The 20,647-nt window shown below is 53.3% G+C and overlaps 1 protein-coding gene across 3 annotated transcripts; it reads left to right on the top strand.

The window, feature by feature from the left end:
- The first annotated feature begins 5,382 nt into the window (after positions 1-5,382).
- ASPHD2 (aspartate beta-hydroxylase domain containing 2) lies at positions 5,383-19,636 on the top strand. 3 transcript variants are annotated; one of them, XM_070275310.1, is made up of 4 exons: positions 5,383-5,747; positions 10,054-11,136; positions 17,127-17,240; positions 17,918-19,636. In XM_070275310.1, the coding sequence occupies exons 2-4, from the start codon at positions 10,251-10,253 to the stop codon at positions 18,025-18,027; spliced, it is 1,110 nt and encodes a 369-aa protein (XP_070131411.1). In that variant the 5' UTR covers positions 5,383-5,747; positions 10,054-10,250; the 3' UTR covers positions 18,028-19,636. The 3 variants fall into 3 exon arrangements, with proteins under 3 accessions (XP_070131411.1, XP_023502701.2, XP_023502702.2); XM_023646933.2 differs by lacking the exon at positions 5,383-5,747 and adding an exon at positions 6,313-6,451; XM_023646934.2 differs by lacking the exon at positions 5,383-5,747 and adding an exon at positions 7,466-7,729.
- The last annotated feature ends 1,011 nt before the right edge of the window (positions 19,637-20,647 follow it).

Here is a 20,647-nt window from a genome sequence, read left to right as displayed (position 1 = left end):
GTCCGCATGCATTCTGCGGGTCGGTGCCATGGTGTACTGGTTGTTAAATAATTTTAATATCAACCCAACTAGGTGCGAAAATGGAAACCTATAATCGTCACAGTCTGTTACCACTAAGAAAGGCTCTCGGAGATGGGAAATGAAGTGTGTTATCAGAACACGATCTTGTTCATAGAGGGGTTGAATTCTATTCCAATTTTGCAGAGGGATGATTCTCTTAAATATCTTCTGAACCTGGCCGTGCTTCTCATGTCTGTTTTCTCATAAACAGCGACTTAGAGGTTCTCGCACCTACCTTCCATGCCCAGCCAAAGCTATTCCAAAGCTTCTAGAGAATGTGGAGTGACGGGAGTGGTCCGGCTACGGGTAACAAGCCAGATCAAGTGCAGGGTGACCCAGTGGAAGGCAGTGGCAGAGACGGGTGACAGCTTTGGGAAGAAGTTCTAATTAACTCATTACTCCGGCGGATAGAGCGAGCTCTCCCTGGCTTTGCAAGCTGCAGGCTCGTGTCTGCTTCTACCTGTTTGCACTGTAAGCAGGAAGTTCGCCGTCTGTTCGAATGCTAAATAGATGTTCACAGCACTTTACTGGATCAGCTCAAGGTGATGTAAATTTGTTCTTGGAACACAGTCAACATTTGATGACGTGTGGGTGTGGCTCTGCTCTCCGGACAGATAGAATTACTCATCTATATATGCTAACCAACCAAACGTTCTCCTCCCACGTGACCAATCCAATAGGAGATATAAGCAAACTTATGCCCTGCAATTTCCCACTCAGGCTCATCTCGATATTTCTCAGAGCAAAGCTTCCCACCTTGTATTTAGGGTAACCTAGGGCAGTGGTTTACAAACTTCTTTCAGTCTTAGGGTCTTTCACCGCCCAAACACAGAAGGTCAATCTGTAAAGTGAATGGGGGCAATCTGCTCAGAGGCGAGCCGTGAGAACCCTGACCATGTGCTCGTCACCCACCTCCTTTCTGACCCTTCCTCTTGTTGCCCCTCCAGGGGTGATTGGGAACCTCAAAGTCGGACCACAGCTGGAACAGCTGTTTTTGACTGTCTCCACATGGCTCCAGTTGTATGAAAAACTCGCAACCCAAACTTTCAAAAACCAAGCTCACTTGATCTAATCAAATTGTCTTTCTCTAGTTTATAATTGTGTAATATTTCAAACATTCCTGGAGAGTAGTAGGACAATTTATGTACCCACTACTTACCTTGATCAAATCTTAACATTTTGCTTTATTGCTTTGGCTTTATTGCTCTATAAGGGAATAAAAGATTACAAATATTGTTGAAGCTGCCCGATGTGCATTTCTCTAATCCCATTCTGTCTCCTCCTCCCTCCCCTCAGAAATAACCACTATCCTGAATTTGTACTAATCACTCCTATGTAAGATTATTACTATTAATATATGTAAATACATATTAATATATGCATTTTCTCCTGAACATATATATGCATATTGAGCCACACTATATATCAATATTATGCTGCACATACCAACCTGTGGTTTGCTTTTCTAGCTCAACATTATATTTTTGAGTTTTATCCACGTTGATGTGTTTAGCTCTGGCTCACGCACCTTAACTGCTGTATCATACTCCTCTGTATGAATTTATGTGTATATTTCCTCTTGATGGATGTTGTCTGCAATGTACATTCTTGTACTTGCGTCCCACTCTGAAAACTTCTCTAGGACAAAGGCTTTCGAACTTACCTGCCTGCCACCCACTATCAGAAATGCATTTTACACTGGCACCCAGTGCCACACATACACACGCACCTACAGACACGTGTGCACACATGCGCACACACTAAAACACACACTAGGCAAAATAAAAATTTCACAGAACAATCTCTATGACACTTTCAGAAACACTCTCGTAATTTCTATTGTCATTTATTTTATTTCGTTGTTTTAAATCGGGGTCATGACTCACTCTATCAATTCTGCACCCATCACTGGGACCCCCAGTTTGAAATTCAATGCTCTAGAGCACGTGGCAGGAAGTGGAATGGCAGGATTGGGGGGCGTGCACACCAACAACTTCCTGAAGATGGCCAGAGTGGTTGTGCGAATTTACACTCCACCAGCAGTGCATGAGAGCACCTGTTGTTGCAAGCCTCATCAACACTTGGCATCAACTGGCTTTATAATTTTTGCTGACACGATGAATGCAAAATGACATCTCATTGTGGTTTTAATCTCTATTTCCATGACGAGCAGTGTGGCACGGCTCCTTCCCACGTGTTTATTGGCCATCGTGTTTCTTGTGTAAATTTCCTGCTTGTAACCTTTGCTCATTTTTTATTAGGTAGTTTCATTTTGTCTTTAGCTTTCTTGGCTCTCTACTTTTCTATATAGATTTCATAATCAATTTATCCTCTTGCACCAAAAACATTGGGATTTTCGTAAAAAGTGATTTGTATTTTTATAGATCATTTGGGGAACTGACATTTTTATGGTGTTCTCTCTTCATATCCATGAATTTTGCATACATTTTCATTAGTCACAGTTTATTCTGTGCTCTTCAATATTTTTATTTCACTTTTTTTCATCTTTCCCATTTTAGTTAAATTCACTCCAGAGTTCTTTACACTTTTGTTGCTACTCTGCATAGTTTTTCCTATTACTCTTCTAAAGGCCTCTTATTTCTTTTTCTTGCCTTATTGCTCTGGTCAGAAGGTCCAGAACAATGTTAGATAGGAATGGTGAGAGTCCCAATCTTTGAGAGAAAGCATTCAATCTCTAACCATCGAGTATGAATTTCAAACTGAGGGTCCCAGTGATGGTTGTAGTCTTGATAGAGTCCTCTCTATCAGATTCACATAGCTCCCTTCTATTCCTACTTTGGTGGGAATTTTTAATCGTGAATGCACACTGAATTTTGTCAAATGCTTTTTCTGCATCTATTGAGATGATTGTGTAGTTCTTTTCTTTTAATTTGTTCATATGATGAATTCTATCAAAAGAGTTTCTGGTGTTGAACAATGCTTCATTCTTGAAACATAATTTTTAATGTAATTTTAAATTTTATTTTAAAAATCCATTTTTAATACCATTAATAACATACCAGTATTTTCTTCTTAAAAGTTAAAATACTTCTGTATATTTGCAAATGCATAGCATTTTCCTAGAAAGATGCATAGGAAATTGATTATAATGACTGTCTCAAGAAAAGGGAACCAGTGGTTGAGGGATAGGGAGAGAGGTATTCCTAGTAACTCATTTATCCTTTTTGCCTTTTGTTCCAGGAGAATTTCAATCCTTTTGAAAATATTAAATCAAATTAAAACATTACAGGAAATTGCCGGCATTCCTCTTGTCCACTGTGCCCAATTCTCATTCCTTCTTGACCTCCCCGGAAGTAAAAACTCATGAATTTGGCGTGCTTCCTCTGAGAAATATTCTTTGCATTTACAAACACTGTAATATTTTAAGTCTTAAAAAGGAGAACACACTAGTGCATTCTTCCAGTGCTTTCCTCTTGCTTTTATATAAATACATGTATATATCCACAAAAATCACAGAGTAACGTTTTGTGTTGCAAATGTGTCATATAGAGGAAATCATACTGCAAGCATAATTCTGCTTTTTTTTTTATTCTATTGTTTGTCCAGGAGCTTTATCCATATTGTTACATATACATCTAGCTTCTCCTTTTTAATAGCTGCTGCACAATATTATATAATCTTAAACCATAACTATACCTACCCTAGAGAAATTCTAGGCAGAAATACACATTTGTTGTTGTTGTTTTAACAAATACTACCAAATTTCTCTCCCAAGTGACTACACCAGCCTTTAATGTACCAGTCAAGCATATTCGCCAAGGTCTACACATTCCTCTTCTGACTTGCTACGACCTTGACTGAGCAGGGCATCTTTCCTCTCTGGACTCCCAGCGACTCCATCTGCAGGAGGAGGGAGCGGGGTGGACCCACAGTGTATGAGATGGCATAATGATAGGCTGTGCAGCCTCAGAGTGAGTCGGGAGCGGCTGCCCTAGAGCAGACAGTCGGAGGAGGAGGATGCGGGTGGCAGCCAAGCTGAAGACAGGCAATTTAGATGTACTTGGCCCTTATCTCAGCTGCTCCATTAGCGCAGCAACAATTTATCTGAGCTCTCACCCAAAAATCCTCTCTGGAAGGCCTGGATACCCTTTTCCCGGGGAACTCACCTCTGAGGGTCTCCCTAGGGAAAAATGGCAAGCAAGCAATGTTAGCAAAATGCATGTATGGTAATATTGCCATTGAGCAGATAAATACTCCTAACAACTACAGAGCAATCTAATTACACTGGTCAAGGATAATTACAGGATTTATAGAGAATATTAGTTCATAAGGTGCCACAGATGGCGTGGTCCGGGAATGGAACACACATTTCACATTTGCAGCTGTACGAAGAATGTTCTCTTTTCCGACTCTGTCAGTGCGATGCTGTGACTGAAAGTCAAAGCCGCTTTGGAGAGGTCCAAACTTGAGCGACTGTCTGAACAGGAGATGGAGCACGTGGCCTCCCACCTTCCCCACCCTGCCCCGGCCCCACCCCTGAGGCTGGCAGCCAACGGAGACATCTTGTTTAGTGTTTCCAAATCTGATGCCTGCGTCCATTTTACCCACACTTTGGGCAAATCTGGGTGCATTTTATCATTTCCCAGTGTAGGCATTTTGGTTTATTTTAGTAGAATAAAACAGAAAACAATGTTCTTCCTCCTGTGAAAGTTGAGAAAAGTTTGGAGTTGAGGAAGGCGGAGAGAAGACAGGGATGAAGTGGATTCTAAGACACGGTAGAGAAGGATCCTGGGCCACAATAGGCGTGGATTCTGAACCACAACAAGGTTCTGAGACAGGGACCAGGTGGATTCTGGGACACAGCAGAGGTGAGTTCTGGGACAGGGAACAGGTGGATTCTGGGACATGGTAGAGGTGGGTTCCGGGAGTGGGACCAGGTGGATTCTGGGTCACGGCAGAGGTGGGTTCTGGAAAAGGCAACAGGTGGATTCTGGGACACGGTAGAGGTGGGTTCTGGGACAGGGACCAGGTGGATTCTGGGACACGGTAGAGGTGGGTTCTGGGACAGGGACCAGGTGGATTCTGGGACACGGTAGAGGTGGGTTCTGGGACAGGGACCAGGTGGATTCTGGGACACGGTAGAGGTGGGTTCTTAGGTCTGGGACCAGGTAGGTTCTGAGACACGGGTGAGAGGTGGATTCTGGGACAGGAGTGAGAAATACATTGTGGGACACGGAGTTCTGGGGAAGGGACAAAGTGGATTAGGGGATATGGTAGGGGTGGATTCTAGAACGGGGTGAGGTGGATTCTGGGACACGGTAGAGCTGGGTTCTGTGACAGTGACCAGGTGGGTTATGGGACAGAGACAAGGTGGATTCTGGGACAGCAACAGGTGGATTGTGGGACAGAACAGATGGACTGGGGGCCGGCGTCTGCTCTTGTTCCCAGGACCTGTGGCAGCATCCTTCCCCTGGAGCCCTCACACGTCCCGTGGCCTCTGTGAGCTCATTTGCCTCCCCCAGGCTTTGGCTCAGCCATCACCCTCCCAGAGGCCTCCTGGGCCTGCAGCCGCTCCTCAGGCCCTGTGACTCACGCTCAGCCTGGCTGGTCCTCTGCCCGGCAGGTGACTGTGGATTGCCACCTGCGATCACCTGTACCTCCCTGCGCATGGGGCCGCTCAGCACAGCGCACAGGGCCGGGCACACGCGGGCGGCCCAAGACTTATGGTACTAACGACTGCATTTGCCATGAGACCCAGGGACCTGTTAGACTGGCAGTGGCATTCCAAGCGCCCTAGCGGCCTGAGAAGTGTGCGTGGAATCAATCAGTAAAGGAAAGAGGGGAGTCAAGGCGAGAGGGAGGGAGGGAGGGAAAGTGAAAGAAGAGTAAGGAGGAGACGCAGGGGCGAGCCTCCGAGAGGGACGGAGCAGAAACAGAAGGACGGAGAGGCCACGGGAGGGCACCGCGCGGCCCCGAGGGGGACGACAGGAGGATGAATTAACGCCCGCTGGGCCCGGGAACCGCCCACCCGCCGCCTGCGCGCACCCTCGGACTGGGCGGCGGTGCACCCTGCGGCCCCGGGCACGCCGCTCCCGGGAGCACCAGCCTCGGCTCCCCGCGCGCGGCGAGAGCGACCAGGCGTCGGGGGTCCTTGCCCCGCCCCGCAGGCCGCCCCGCCCCGCCCCCCGCCGGCCGGCCGCGCGCGGCATTGTGGGAGTTGTGGTCCCCGCGGCCCCGCGGAGCGCAGCGCGGCGTTGGAGCTGGCGGGGGCACCGGCTCGGCTCCGGCTCGGCTCCGCCGGCGTGGGCCGGGCAGCGGCCGCGCGGGGCTCCGCGGCGCGGGCAGGGGGCGTCCGCGCGTCCGCGCCCTCGGGCGGCGGCGTCGCCCGGGCCCCAGCGGCCGCCCCCTCCGCCCGCGCGCCAGGGCGCAGGTAAGCGGCATCTCCGGGGGCTGCGGGGCGGGAGGGCGGCGCGGCGGGGCCGAGCCCGCGGGAGGGGGAGGAGGAGGCGGGGGCCGAGCGGCTGCAGGCCCGCGATCCCCACGCCGGGCGGTGCGGCCGCCGAGGATGCTCCCGGACGCCGGCGCCCGCCTGCGCCCCGCATCCTGGCCCGGCCGAGGGGCCCCGCCGCCTGCGCTCGCTACGTGCTGAGCGCCGCCGCCTAAGCTGTGTTCGCCGCCCCGGCCGGGCATCACCCTCCTCCGCCCCCATACCCATCGCGATCCCCTCCTCTGGGTTATCCCCCCCAACACTCTCCTCCCCCGTGACCCTCCTCCTTGGTCCCTTTCTTTGCTTGCTTTCCCCTCCCCCCCAGCCCTGAGCATCGCCCACTCCCCATATTTCCCGTGCTGACCCTCCTCCCCTGTCCCATGAGTTATCACCCTCAGCCTCCTTCCCTAATCGTTAGCCTGTCTCCCAGTTTTCCTGTCAATATTTACCTTTCCATCGTCCCATCCCCCTCCTCCCCTGACTTCCTGGTGGTCACCATCTGTGTTAACCCATCCTCTGCCCTCCCCTTTTCCCCCACTCTCCAGAGTGGGTGGATGCTGAAAAAGCTGGCCGAGAAAGTGGGGAGGAAAGGTCTCCAGTTCGCACGGGGGAGGGCTGGCCCCAGGGCAGCTCTGGCTCCCCGGGGAGTGGGTTACATCCCTCACACACCTTGCCCAGCGCTGCCCTGCTCCCTGGGGGGCTTCTAGGGTCGCCTGCGCCACCCCGAGGGTGACCAGGAGCTCTTTAGCACTGGGCAGCCTCTTGGACTGGATTAGCCACGTTAGAGCTGAGTCTTTTCACTGTATCGGAAGTTCTGTTTGACTGGACTTGCTCACCCATTGGCCATGAATTTGAACCCTATTCCCCAGAGCCAGCTGACCTTTAAGATCTGGAGTTGCATGTTGTTTGAGTGCAGAACTGCCATGAGATGAGGGCAGAAATGAAACAGATGAAAATGAACAGATGTGTGAAGGAAGCTGGAAGTTACTGTGGCCACTGGGACAGGAGCTGGTGGGGGTGGGGGAATCCATGTCCTCCCCACTGGGGGACTGGGGAGTTGTCCCTGGGTGCTATGTGTCAAATGTTTGACCAGTACTTCATGAACTGTCAGTCACCAGACAAATGTGAGGGTTTCTTTTAGCGTCACATTTCAGCTGTGAGAGTGTTAATCCTATGGGCTCAGGGACCTGCCAGCATGTTTTGGCTAAAAGTATCTGACAGGTATGCAACGTCCAACTTTGACTCTCGGTGCCGTTTATCATCTTGTGAACAGGGTTCGAAGCTGGGGTTCAGGGCATCAGACTCTCCTGCTGCCTTTTGTTTATAGCTCAGCCCGGGAGCACTCCTGGCTGGCGCTGTACAGAATGAGGCTCCCCCAGGAGGGGGCAGGCGAGGAGGGTGTCCAGTGGAGCCATTCCCTCCTCCTCTACTCTGTCTTCCGTGCTTTCGTTTTGATTGACTTAAACTTTAATGATTAGCAGGGCTGATGGGAGCTATCACTTAACAGGTGTTTGTTCAGTTGTCACGTCTCACTCTTAGAACATTTAAGAAAAACCTCTCCTCTGGGGAGACTGAGTTTCAGAGTTCCAGTTAGCAGCTTTGCTCAGCGATGGGGGAAATCCTTTTAGGAAAGTGCTTGTTGTCACACAGATGATGGCCTCACACTGAATTTTGGGAATCCTGGGGTTCTGTCTGCGAGGTGGCTTGCAAACAAAACACCTTTCATCCGGATTTCCTTTCCCTTTTCCTCCAGAGGGAATAGCTGCCAGTGGTGGTAGGACTAGTCGAGAACGAGGAGCGTGGAGGAAACCACTGTTTCCATCCAGTAGGTCCCAGCCTTTCCCTCTTCTCCCAAATCTGTGAAGAGATGGAGGACGTGTGAGAAAAAATTTAGCTTCTAACCTCCCCACTCTTGTATTTTTCCTAGAAACATAAAAAAGGCCATGAATATTCAGCATGTGTGCTTTCAACTTACTAAACGTTATCGTCAAGTAATTCTTTATTCAGCTAAGCTGGGAAGATGCAAGTAGGCAGTTAATGAGCACCTAAGGTTTCCTTTTTGTTTTTAACACTGCGAGTCTGGGGACAAAAAAACCACTGGAGATGTGTGGCCACGAGAGCGTCCAGGATTTACCTTTAGCTGTTGGAATTCTCAGTCCTGAAATCCTTTGCCCAGGGCCCCACCTTTGGTTTGCTGGCAAATCGAGATGGGGTGGCACATGCCATAGCAGATGCCGGCACATGTGGAGTGCTGTCATGACATGATCATAAGTGCTTTATGGCTGTCGTCGTCTACTCTCATCCACTGAGATGAGCATCACCCCATCTTCTAGATGAGGAAACTGAGGCTTAGAGAGGAGAAGTGACCTGCCTGCGGTTGGGATTAATACTCAGTCCGGCCCACTCTTGATTTGGGTTCTTCACCTCTCTGCTACACTGCAAGAATTTTCAGGCCAAATTTAGTCCCTGGACAAAGGGGAGGGGACAGCCTTCCCATTTTTTCAGTTGCCTTCTCATATTCCTGAGAGAGAGGAGGAGGCGAGAGTACAAAACAAATTTTCTGAGTTCTTCTGCTCCTCGAGATGAGGGAATGTGTCGGACTTGTAGCAGAACCTAGACCTGGCTGTTCTCAGATTAGAAAAAGCAGGATGGACAAAGGATTTCCGCCAGGAGACGCGGCCAGGTTTCATAGACACAGGTGGCATGACAGCTGGGCTCTGAGCGCACTTGTGGTTATTAGGCTAATCGGGGTACTAGACCCTGGGCCAGCCTTCCCCAGAGACGTGGCAAAGCTCTTCTGTGTGTTTGGAGGCAGAGACCCGGAAGGGCTTCTCTTCCCATTCTGTCCCCTCGTTTTGTTTGCGTAACCCCATGGGTGAGGCCAGGAGGTAGTCTCCCCAGCCAGTAGACAGAAAGTGCCCTGTGTCTGCCTCGGATGTGACCCGAGAGCCACTTCCTCTTCCAGCTTGATTTAAGCCCAGCCGGTGTCACAGGGCCGGGGAGATTAAAGAACAGTGATGAAGTGCCCTGAAAAGAGAAAATCAGATGGAAAACGTGCAGTTTTAAAGTTCTCTTGCCATTTTTAAGAGGCTATGGAATCCACATTTCCCTTAAAGGTTCAGAGATTTAAGGAGAAGAAGCATTTATTAAATATCTACTGTGAAAGGGTAGAGCGAAATGAACAGACACTGGCTTTGAAGTCAGACGGGGCTTGTGTCCCTGCCCTGGCTGCGTGAACTTGGGTGAGTTATATGACCTCTCCGAGCCTCAGTTTCCTCATCCGTAAGATGGGGCTCATAGCACCTCCTGAGGAGGCCACAGAATAGATGGGGCTACCGTGATGGTCAGACAGTACTTGATGCGGATTAAACACGACTGGCCTTTTGGGAAATGGCGGTGGTGGTCAAATGGGGAGAGAATACACGAGATTGAGGAGTGTGGCCCCTACCGACAAGGACCTCACAGAATGGTCTGAGACTTGACATTTCAGTTGAGGACTTTTCCAGGTGTAAAAACTTATGCTGGTTTGTTTTTTTTCATCCCAGGTTTGGACTGCCTAAAAAATCCTTTCACAGTAACCAACCCCACTTCTAACGTGACATAAACAGCTCCTCCCACCCTGCTCACAGTGACTTTGGCCGAGAGTGGAGTGGCGGGCACAGACGTTCATCAATGCCGCCCTTGGCAGCACCCAAGGGACAGTGGCAGCCATGCCTCCCCCTGCGCCCCCGTGCTAACCTGCATGGTGTGGGTGCCCTTGGGACCCCAGAGGACTGACTGTCTGATCTTGCTTCACACCCCCAACGTCAACTCCTCCAAGATGTCTCTCGAGTGGCTGGTGGCCTGGAGCTGGTCGCTGGATGGCCTGAGGGACTGCATCGCCACGGGCATCCAGTCCGTGCGGGACTGCGACACCACTGCCGTGGTCACCGTGGCCTGCCTGCTGGTCCTGTTCGTGTGGTACTGTTACCACGTGGGCAGGGAGCAGCCCCGGCCCTATGCCGCCGTCAACTCGCTCATGCAGAGCCCGGATGCCAACGGGCTGCAGAACGGGTATGTGTACTGCCAGTCCCCCGAGTGCGTGCGCTGCACCCACAACGAGGGCCTCAACCAGAAACTCTACCACAACCTGCAGGAGTATGCCAAGCGCTACTCCTGGTCAGGCATGGGCCGCATCCACAAGGGCATCCGCGAGCAGGGCCGCTACCTCAACAGCCGGCCCTCCATCCAGAAGCCCGAGGTCTTCTTCCTGCCCGACCTGCCCACCACGCCCTACTTCTCCCGGGACGCACAGAAGCACGACGTGGAGCTGCTGGAACGGAACTTCCAGACGATCCTGTGCGAGTTTGAGACCCTCTACAAAGCGTTCTCAAACTGCAGCCTCCCGCAGGGCTGGAAAATGAACAGCACCCCAAGCGGGGAGTGGGTCACCTTTTACTTGGTCAATCAGGGGGTTTGCGTCCCCAGGAACTGCAGGAAGTGCCCACGGACGTACCGCTTGCTCGGAAGCCTTCGGACCTGTATTGGGAACAATGTTTTTGGGAACGCGTGCATCTCCGTGCTGAGCCCTGGGACTGTGATCACAGAGCACTATGGACCCACCAACATCCGCATCCGATGCCATTTAGGTACGTTGTGGGGACGGGTCTCCTGGCACGCGCCGGTCTTGGTACAGTCTGTGTGACTTCTGGGAACCCAGACGTCACAAAGCTCAGGAGCCAGAATTGTGCTTTTTCACATTCTTCTCTGTACTTCTGTCAAAAATTGATGAGTCGCATGTAAATAATTTTGACAGCAGAGATTGAGTCAAAAAAGAAACTTGAGGGACCAGCCCAGTGGCACAGCAGTTAAGTTCGCATGTTCCACTTCAGCGGCCCAGGGTTTGCCAGTTCGGATCCCGGATGCGGACATGGTACCGCTTGGCACACCATGCTGTGGTGGGCGTCCCACATATAAAGTAGAGGAAGATGGGCACGGATGTTAGCTCAGGGCCAGTCTTCCTCAGCAAAAAGAGGAGGATTGATGGCAGATGTTAGCTCAGGGCTAATCTTCCTCAAAAAAATAAATAAAAATAAGGTCATTTTTAGAAAGAAAATTAAAAAAAAAAATAAGAAACTTGAGGGGCCAGCCCAGTGGCGTGGTGGTTGAGTTCATGTGCTCCGCTTTGGTGGCCCAGGGTTTGCCAGTTTGGATCCCAGGCACGAACCTACACACACTCATCAAGCCATGCTGTGGCAGCATCCCACATACAAAATAGAGCAAGATGGGCATGGGTGTTAGCTCAGGGGCAAACTTCCTCAATCAAAAAGAGGAAGACTGACAACAGATGTTAGCTCAAGGCCAGTCTTCCTCCCTAAAAAAAAAAAAAAAAGGCAATTTGTGATCAGTATAAACCTAATTTCTGGCAGAAGCTCTGTCCAAAGGCGCTTTCTGCAGTGGTGGGCATGGTCTCCATCTGCACTGCCCACTGTGGTAGCCACCAGCCACCGGTAACTTTGGAAGGCTTGAGATGTGCCTAGTGCAGCCAAGGGGCTCCATGTTTAATTTAATCTAAATTTAAATTGCCACCGAGGGCCAGTGGCTGCTGTCCTGGACAGCACAGCTCTAGAGCCAAAGACTATTAGAATGATTACCGACATTCGTAATGACATCCGGGAGGCTGTGAAGGACACCTACGTGCCTTCTGAATCACCGAGGATGAAATGATGCTTGGTGTTACGTTGGTTTTATTCAGATTCTTGGGAAGTTACGTGTGTTGTATGTAGCACTGGTTTTGAGAACAGGGTCAGATTGCCTGTGTTTGCATCCTGGCCCCACCACAAGCTAGAAGCTAGCTCTGTTACTTTGGGCAAGTCACCTCACCTCTCTGGGCCTCCATTTCCTCATTTGGAAAGTGGGGGTACAAAGCTCATCTTTTACAGAGTTGTTTGGCGATCTGGTAAGAGAATGTGTGTTGTAAGCGTTTGTTCATCCAGAGCCTGATAGTCAGGACTCAACAAAGGTAGGCTTAAAAACAAGTCGGTCATGGGGATGTTTGTTCCCAGAATGCCTCGTTCCTGGTGAGTTGTGCTCACAAGCTGGTTACCGGGGCGACAGCATCACCAGTTGGCTCCCGGATTAGAGGAGCATGCAAGCGGCGGCAGAAGCCTCGGGCTGGAGGAGGGAGGAGCACGCGGAGGAGCCCCCTGTGGGCTGGAGCCCGGCTTCTCTGTTAGCTTCGCACAGGAGCCTGGGGCTGCCTGGGGGGCTGGGCTGGACACCCCAGGCCTCCACCCCTCTCGACCCCGAGCCCTCTGCTGCTCCCGCGCTCTCTGGGGAGTCTGAGGAAGACGTGGCTTGGAGAGGGCTTCACTGCTTTCAAAACAGAAGGAACTAGACTTGAGTAGTTGACCCCGGGAGTATTTTGAGAGTAAAGGCAGGACAGGGCTGAGGCCCTGGAGGAGGAGCCTGGCTTCCTGGTCAGCCCTGTGACTTTGAGTAATTAACCAGTCTCTTTGTGCCTCAGTTTCCTCATCTGTACAATGGGGAGATAGGACTTCCCTCACAGGATCGTTGAGAAGATTAAAGTACTATCTTGCATGGCTACCTGACACGGTGCCTGGCACCCGATGGCATCGATGCATGGCAGCCAGGAGCTTCTGTGATCAGACACTGCATTGGACAGTGTGAAAAGTGACCCATAAGACATGGTCTCTGCCCTCAGGAGACAGAGTGGGAAATGAACAGGCTTCGGAGCAAACACTCCTGGACTCAGACCTGTGGGCCCATTCTCTCAGTGACCTTGGGCACGCCCTCAGAGGCTTCGAGCCTTGGTGTCCTCTCTAAAGTGGGGGCCAGGATGCCCACCTGGAGGCCTGTCTGCAGGATTAGGAGGACTGTGCAAAGTACTTGCAGGGAGACGGAGTCAGCCAAGGGGCTCTTAGAAATCTCAGAGGGGAGGTGGCCGTCTCAGTGAGGAGCGTGATAGACCACTGTGCAAGGCGCCCGGGTGCACTCTGGGATCACAGGACGCGGGGCTGCCGGCGGGCTGCTCTGCGGAGGTGGGTCTGACCTTGGAGGCTTGCAGGGACCGGCAGGGTGCGGCCGAGAGGGGAGCCTCCCCCTGGGGCGCTTGTCTGGGCTTGCAGGGGGTCCAGTGGTGGGGACTGCAGCTGGACAGGTCGGGTGGGAGCAGACCGCAGAGGGCGCCCACGCTGGGCTCGGAATTGAGGCTCTGGGCAGTGGAGGACAGTGCTGTTCTTTTTTGAAGGTTTTCCTTGTACGTTTTTTAAAAGCTTCCGAATGCCGTGTAGGGCACGGCGTCTGAGGATCGAGGGGCAGAAGCGCAGGCAGCTGTGCTGAGTCGGAAAGGCTCGGGGCAAGAACTCAAGGTCTGCCTGCTGTGTGCTTAATGCCTGTTGTACATCTCTGCGCTAGACACGTGTGTGTGTGTGTGTGTGTGTGTGTGTCAGCCCGCACAGACCCTCTTGTGACCTGTCATTCCCTCCTTGGCCCACCTGGTTACTTGTCACCGGAAAAGCTGGGTCTTCCATGTTCCCTGGACAGCAGGCGACCTTAGAAGACGTGGCACTGAGCCTGGCTGGTCCCCAGGGCCGGGCGAGCTCTATGGTTGGCTTCGCTCAGCATTTCCGCCTTCCCGCTATCATGCCACATGCGTGTCCACCCAGAAAGTAAGCAGGGTGTGTTAGATTCACAGGTCCCTGTGTGTTGACAGAGAGGGAGTTCAGAGAATGAGGTCAGAAGCAGAGCAAGCCGGGTTTGTGCCTGGCGGCCACGCCTCCACCAGCTACCTGGCTGAAGAGTAAGGCACCTGCAGTTCCAGAACTGTGCTCTTGAAATGCCAGCCCTTGTCTTCTTGTTGTGCCTCCGTCTGAGCTGTGCTTGGTGGAACTGTCGCCCGTGACCCTGCAGCCCCAGCCGCTGCTCTGCCTGTGGTCCATATGCGCTGCGCCCTGCTCTGAGCTGCCCGTAGGTGGCATGCCTGTCTGGGCTCCATGCAGAGGCTCAGGACAGCTCCAGCCCAGCCATCAGCAGCATCATGTGCGGGGCTGGGACAGCCCTACCGCGCTGCCACAGACCTCCAGGAAGCCACCTCTGAACCAACCAGGCAGATGTTACTGGGGGCAGATCCTGTACAAATGCCGACCTTCAGGAAAGGGGACGTGAAAACGCATGAGTATCTTTAGCGAATTCTCTCTGAATAAGCCCAGTTGGCCTCTTTCCTTTCCTGTGGATGCTGTCGGATTTCTGGGCAGTCCAGCTGGGTGTACCCGTGGATCCGCTCGCGCTGCCCTGCCCACCCTGAGCGCCAGCTGGCAGCCTCCTGAGGTGGGGGCAGCTGGGGGACACAGCCCCTTCTCCACGCTCCTCCCACCTCCTTCAGTGGTTGGTGAGGACACAGCAGCAGGCCTGTGAATCTGGGACGGGCCGAGGCCATGTGTGGGGACCATCTCTACCCCAGGAGCCACCCAAATGCTCTTTTTGGGGGAATGTTGATCATTTCTGCCAGCTAAGCTGGTTCGTGGGCAGTAGGCAGGATAGTGGGCCCCTGGAAGGCTACAGCAGAATGCAGGGGGAGGTGGAGGGGCGTAAGCAGGGGTTGGCCAGCCAGCCAGCCAGGCCAGTTTTCTGTCGCACGTGGCGCATGGCAGTGAGTCATTTGGTGGCCTGGGGAAGGGGCGCTTCTCTCTGAAACCCTGGGGTGCGTAGTCCCTGCAGCGAACCACCCATTCCTGTGGGTCCTCTCCACCTGCCCCAGCCCGTGAGGACACCATGAAGAGGAGATGTGGCCTGTGGGCCTCCCCACCTGGGCGGTGAGGACACCATGAGGAGGAGATGTGGCCTGTGGGCCTCCCCACCTGGGCAGTGAGGACACCATGAGGAGGAGATGTGGCCTGTGGGCCTCCCCACCTGGGCGGTGAGGACACCATGAGGAGGAGATGTGGCCTGTGGGCCCTCCCCACCTGGGCGGTGAGGACACCATGAAGAGGAGATGTGGCCTGTGAGCCCTCCCCACCTGGGCGGTGAGCGGCAGGCTGAAGCCCCTACATCCTAACCCCCCGCAGTTGCTCACAACGGCAGGAGGTGGTGGTCCCCAGCTGGGGGATGGTCTCAGCTGATTCAATGAAATGCCCTGTTGATGACTGAAACTTACTAGCTATGGGGAAATCAACAGTCACGCTAATACCACTGCCGCTAATGCGATAAGTAGCGTTTCTATCGTACCGTCCAGTGTTAGGAGAGCCTGTTCTTTGGGGCCAGAGAGATTTGGATTCAGATCTCAGCTCCTGCAAGGACAAACTAAAGACTTCCAGCAGGTCACTTCACTTCTCTAAATCTCAGTTGGTCCATCTGGAAAGTGGGTGAAGTGATGTCTGTAAAGTGTTTATTTAACACAAACCTGCTCGCGGTAAGTCTTCACTTACTGGGAGCAGGGATGGTGGTCACATGGCCCTGGAAGCTGTGTGTGCTCATGTCCCTCCTTTACAGACATGGAGGCTGTGGCTTGGAGAGGTTGAGTGACTTACCCAAAGTCACACAGCACGTAGCATCAGAACCAGTTGTCTGACCCCAAGTCTTCTGTCCTTCCCACTTCTCCATGTGGCCTCTCTGTTTGAATTCTTGTTCCATCTGTACTTCCTGGAGCTGTCCATCTCTGGTTCAAAGGGTGTGTTAAAATACTCTGGCTGTTAGAGAGAAAGTTTGATGTTTGTCCTAAGGGACATTCAATCAGGGTGCATGCTGACTGGCCTGGGGTCATGGTTGTCACAGCGAGTCACTGAAGAGCAAGAACACCACAATCCAAGACCCTCTCCCAGGGCCCCCTTCCTCCCGGGTCAGTCCCTCCAGAGAGCTGTGGGGCTGACCCAGCCTCCTCTGATGTCATTTGACAGCTGTGGTGGACGTCCGGTCGTGAGGGGGCCGGGGGTTCTTCAGACCCCAGGATGGGAGATGGGGTGTGGAAGCACACGCAGCAGCGCTATTCCAGACCCGTTCTGGGGTCGGATGCCGGAGCTTGGGGCCCACCACTCGCCTCTTGAGCGCGTGGCTCCTCTGAAGGTGTCAGACTGTTTTCTCCCGCAGCTCCGGCATCTCCTGAGGGGTGCCCTCCAGTTTCCAGCATGAGGCTGGGAAACTTAGATTCCGAACAGGCCATCCTCAGGCCTCAAAACAGATGCAGAGGTTGGCACCCAAAGAGGGCCCTGTGTGAGCTGCTACGTCTTGAATCTCAGCTGAAACGGCCCTCGAGATGGGACTACAGTAACATAATCGTTGGGCGAGGTGGGGTTGGGCACCTGGCCTCCCTCCATTTCCGGAGGTCCCGGGGTGGGCTTCTCGAAAGTGTCCTGCAAGCCTTAGTCTGTGCTTCAGTCACAGGAGTCCATGCCCAGAACCGATCAAGCCGGTGGAGAGGGTTTTCCCAGGAGCACGGCGAGGGTCTGGGCGCACAGCCTGTATTTGCCCCATGGAAGCGCCCCAACCCCACACGGGGCTCGGAGGGGTGAAGTGGATAGTTGGCTGCTTCACACATCGAGAGCTCTGGCCAGAGCAGCCCTCGACATCCGGCCCTCCCTGCCCCTGCCTGCCTTCATCCCCCTCTCTCTGCTCTTCCCCCCAGGTCTGAAAACTCCCAGCGGCTGTGAGCTGGTGGTGGGGGGAGAGCCCCAGTGCTGGGCCGAGGGCCGCTGCCTCCTCTTCGATGATTCTTTCCTGCACACTGCATTCCATGAAGGTGAGTGTCTGCCCACCCATTGCCACCTTTTGTTTTTTGTTATAGACTTTACTTTTTAGAGCATTTTTAGGTTTCCAGAAAAATTGAGGAGAAAATACACACCACCCCCACATAGTTTCCCCTTTTTATTAACATCTTGTATTAGTCTGGTGCGTTTGTTATAATTGATGGGCCAATATTGACACATGATTATTAACTAAGGTTTCTAGTTTACGCTGGGGTTCATGCCTGGCGGTGTATGTTCTGTGGGTTTCCACAGAGGTATAATGCCTGGATCCCCCGAGACAACCATAGGGAATATCTACACTACCCTAGAAATCCTCTGTGCCCCCCGTACCGCTTCCTCACCCCTCCCTCCCTCTGCCCGTTTCCTTGTGTCCACCCGGCTCAGAAGCTTAGGGAGCCACGACTGCATTCTTGACCAGGGAGGAGCAGGTCCTCTGTGCCCCCCGTACTGCTTCCTCACCCCTCCCTCCCTCTGCCCGTTTCCTTGTGTCCACGCGGCTCAGAAGCTTAGGGAGCCACGACTGCATTCTTGACCAGGGAGGAGCAGGTCCTCTGGTCTGTGCCTAGGGACAGGCTGGGTCCCTGCCCGAAAGCTGACTCTGTGAGGCCCAGCTCTTCATGGGTCCTGGCTCCAGGTGGTGTGACCTCTCCTCTCTCACCCCACCCCCCAGGTTCAGCGGAGGATGGCCCCCGGGTGGTTTTCATGGTGGATTTGTGGCATCCAAATGTCGCAGCAGCCGAACGGCAGGCCCTGGATTTCATCTTTGCACCGGGACGATGAAAACATTCCCGTGCTGGAGCCGGCGAGAGTGGCTGTGGGTCAGCCTGGGCAGGCCAGTCTGGCCTGGCCGTGCCCGCTTAACGAGGCCGCGCTCAGAGAGCGGCCCCCACAGAGAGCGCTTCTGTGGGCTTTTTACATCGCGCTGGGCCCCTCTCTCCTTCGGTCATTGTAAATGGGAAATTCTCAGCCTGTATTTCCTTCAGTTTTTCCTTCCGATCATCTGCTTCTGCCTAACAGTGCATTACTTTGCTCCGTGACCGGAGGCTGGAGCCCCTGGTGTCTATGTTGTGTCGCTCCCTGGTTTTTCAGTGCTCTGAAATAGAGTAACCAAGTGGCTATTTGTCTGAATGTAACAACGTCAAAGTTCCTGTGGTCATCTTAAAAGAAAACAACAAAAACAAAACAAAACAAAACATTGCCAACCAGAGAGCTGGAGAACTGGGTCCCTGCTGCTGTCACAGTCACACGGGGCCTTCAGCCACCCCAGGGCAGGGGAGAGATGCGGGCCCCACCCCCGGCTGGCTTCGCGGGCAGGGTGGACACGGTCAGGGTGGTGCACAGCCTCAGGCCACTGTCCCCATCGCTCGCCTCACTCCAACCCGTCAGGTCCCCATGGCAAAGAGCGTTTGGCGGGCGGGGCCAGAGGCCTTCTGTAAACATCGCTTTTCTACAGAGGCTGGCGTCCTCGAGAGCCACGGTGGGGCTCCCAGGGAGCAGCTGTGGAGCGTGTGATCCGCTTACCTCACTGCCCACAGAAGCCCTCCTCCCACACCGGGCCTGGAGCCGTCCCTGTTGTAGCGGCTTTGAGTCCACAGTGATGCACGTTAAGACCACCAGGTCGGCTAATAGGAGCTGCGGTGGGATAAGACCGCCCTCATACTCTGGGAAAGCCTTTCTCTGGCAAGACTGGAATCGTACATCTGACCAAAGTGTCCGTTTGCTTTGGAGTTCTGTTGCCCCTGATTTTCCATTTATTTGTCTGTACATAAATGTTCCAACCCTGGACTCAGAGGTCGTGGAAGACTCAGCCGTGTGTCTCTGTCACTGCACAAGTACCGAGTGATAGCGACCTCAGCTAGTGTGGACACCAGTGAGGACACTGGGAAGGCTGCAGACCCAGGGGACCCACCATGTGTGAAAGAGTGGCCTCTAGCCACGCTAGAGATGCCGTTTCTGAGTCCTGTGTGATGGCAGCGTCAGGCTTGTAAAGCCACGGAGTGGAATGGCATCTACGGCTCGTCACACGTACGGTCCAGTGTTTATATCCGAACAGGGACCAGCAGCTTCGGTGAGGAATGGCCGTCACAAGTCAACGCGATCTGAAATGCACTCCGCAGTTACTAGCAAGTGGACAAAGAAAACGTGTCTCCATTTGAGTAAAATTTCTACACAGATGTTTTTCAGTGATTTGAATGCAGGAGAGAGCAGAAATTTCCAACACTCCTGAAGTCTTTTTACTCATGAAGTGTCTTGTTGGAGCCCCTGGGGTGCATGACTCCTGTATATACCGACTGCTCTGCGTCCACACAGCCCGCGCAGGGCCCGGCTGCCTGTGCTCACGGCCGTGGTTGGGGACCAGGAGGTAATAAAGGATCTCGCTGAAACCAGAGCGCAGTGGTGAAGTGGTCTGTGGGGCGGAAGCTCTGAGAGGGGCGCTTGTGTGAGTGTGAGGCTCTTGGCTTTGGGACCGTGTCACAGACTGGCGGGCGACTAAAAGTGATCATGTATAGTGAATGAGGCAAAATGCAGTTCCTAAGTAACAGACATGGGCGGGGGAAATGAGCAGATCTCCGGGATGTTAAGGAACCAGGTGTCACACTGGGCAAAGAACCAGGACCGTGGCTTTGGGACAGCTAAGGACTCGGGACTCAGCGCCAGGAGCTGGCTCCCATGTGACCTTGGGCGAGTCCTGGAGCCCCGGTCTGCCCGCTGTAGAGACAGTGCCTGGCGTATAAAGCAGGGATGTTGGCTCCCTCTCTGCCCTAGCCATGGTTCCAGGCGCTTCCAGAGGAGTAAGAGCTGGGTCAACATTTGATCAGTGTACAGGTAGCTGAGACTGCCTGTGTCTCACTCCAGGGGGAGGAGCCTAGCCCTCAGGAGCTCCACTGAATTGTTTCCCTCTGAGAAGAAGAGGCTGAGTCTGGTGGCCTGGAGCCCGGGGAGCAGCCTGGCTGCTGGGTGTTTTGTAGCAAGCCCAGCAGCTTCCAGCCCACAGTCCAGGCGGGGCTGCCCCAGCAAGGGGAAGGGAGGGGCACCACTGGCCCAGGGCCGCCGTGTCTCTCGCTCCTGAACTGCGTTGCCAGCTAGGCGACTGCTGGAGTAACTGACGTGACCCAGGAAGGGGCACTCGGGGGTGGGAGAGGGGAGCCAGCATGCCCGCTCCGCCTTCCACCCTGAGCCAGCCTGTGTCAGCTTCAAGGCCACACTGTACAAGGTCAGTTTGCATAAGGTCACATCCAGGTCTCCCAGGATCTGCTCATCATCCCGCAAACTCACCTAGATTGTCTGAGTTCTGAGCCCTTCTTTGGTGACAGTGACCCCACTTGGAGCATCGAGTGCCCTACAGCGTGTGGTAGGGAGGGGTAAGCCTAATCCTGGTTCTTGACTGTGGCTGCACAGT

The sequence above is a fragment of the Equus caballus genome, chromosome 8 (genome assembly GCF_041296265.1).
Source record: "Equus caballus isolate H_3958 breed thoroughbred chromosome 8, TB-T2T, whole genome shotgun sequence".
In the NCBI taxonomy this organism is placed as follows: Eukaryota; Metazoa; Chordata; class Mammalia; order Perissodactyla; family Equidae; genus Equus; species Equus caballus.
The sequence above is the reverse complement of the archived record's forward strand: the minus strand, read 5'-3'. Positions and strand labels throughout refer to the sequence as shown.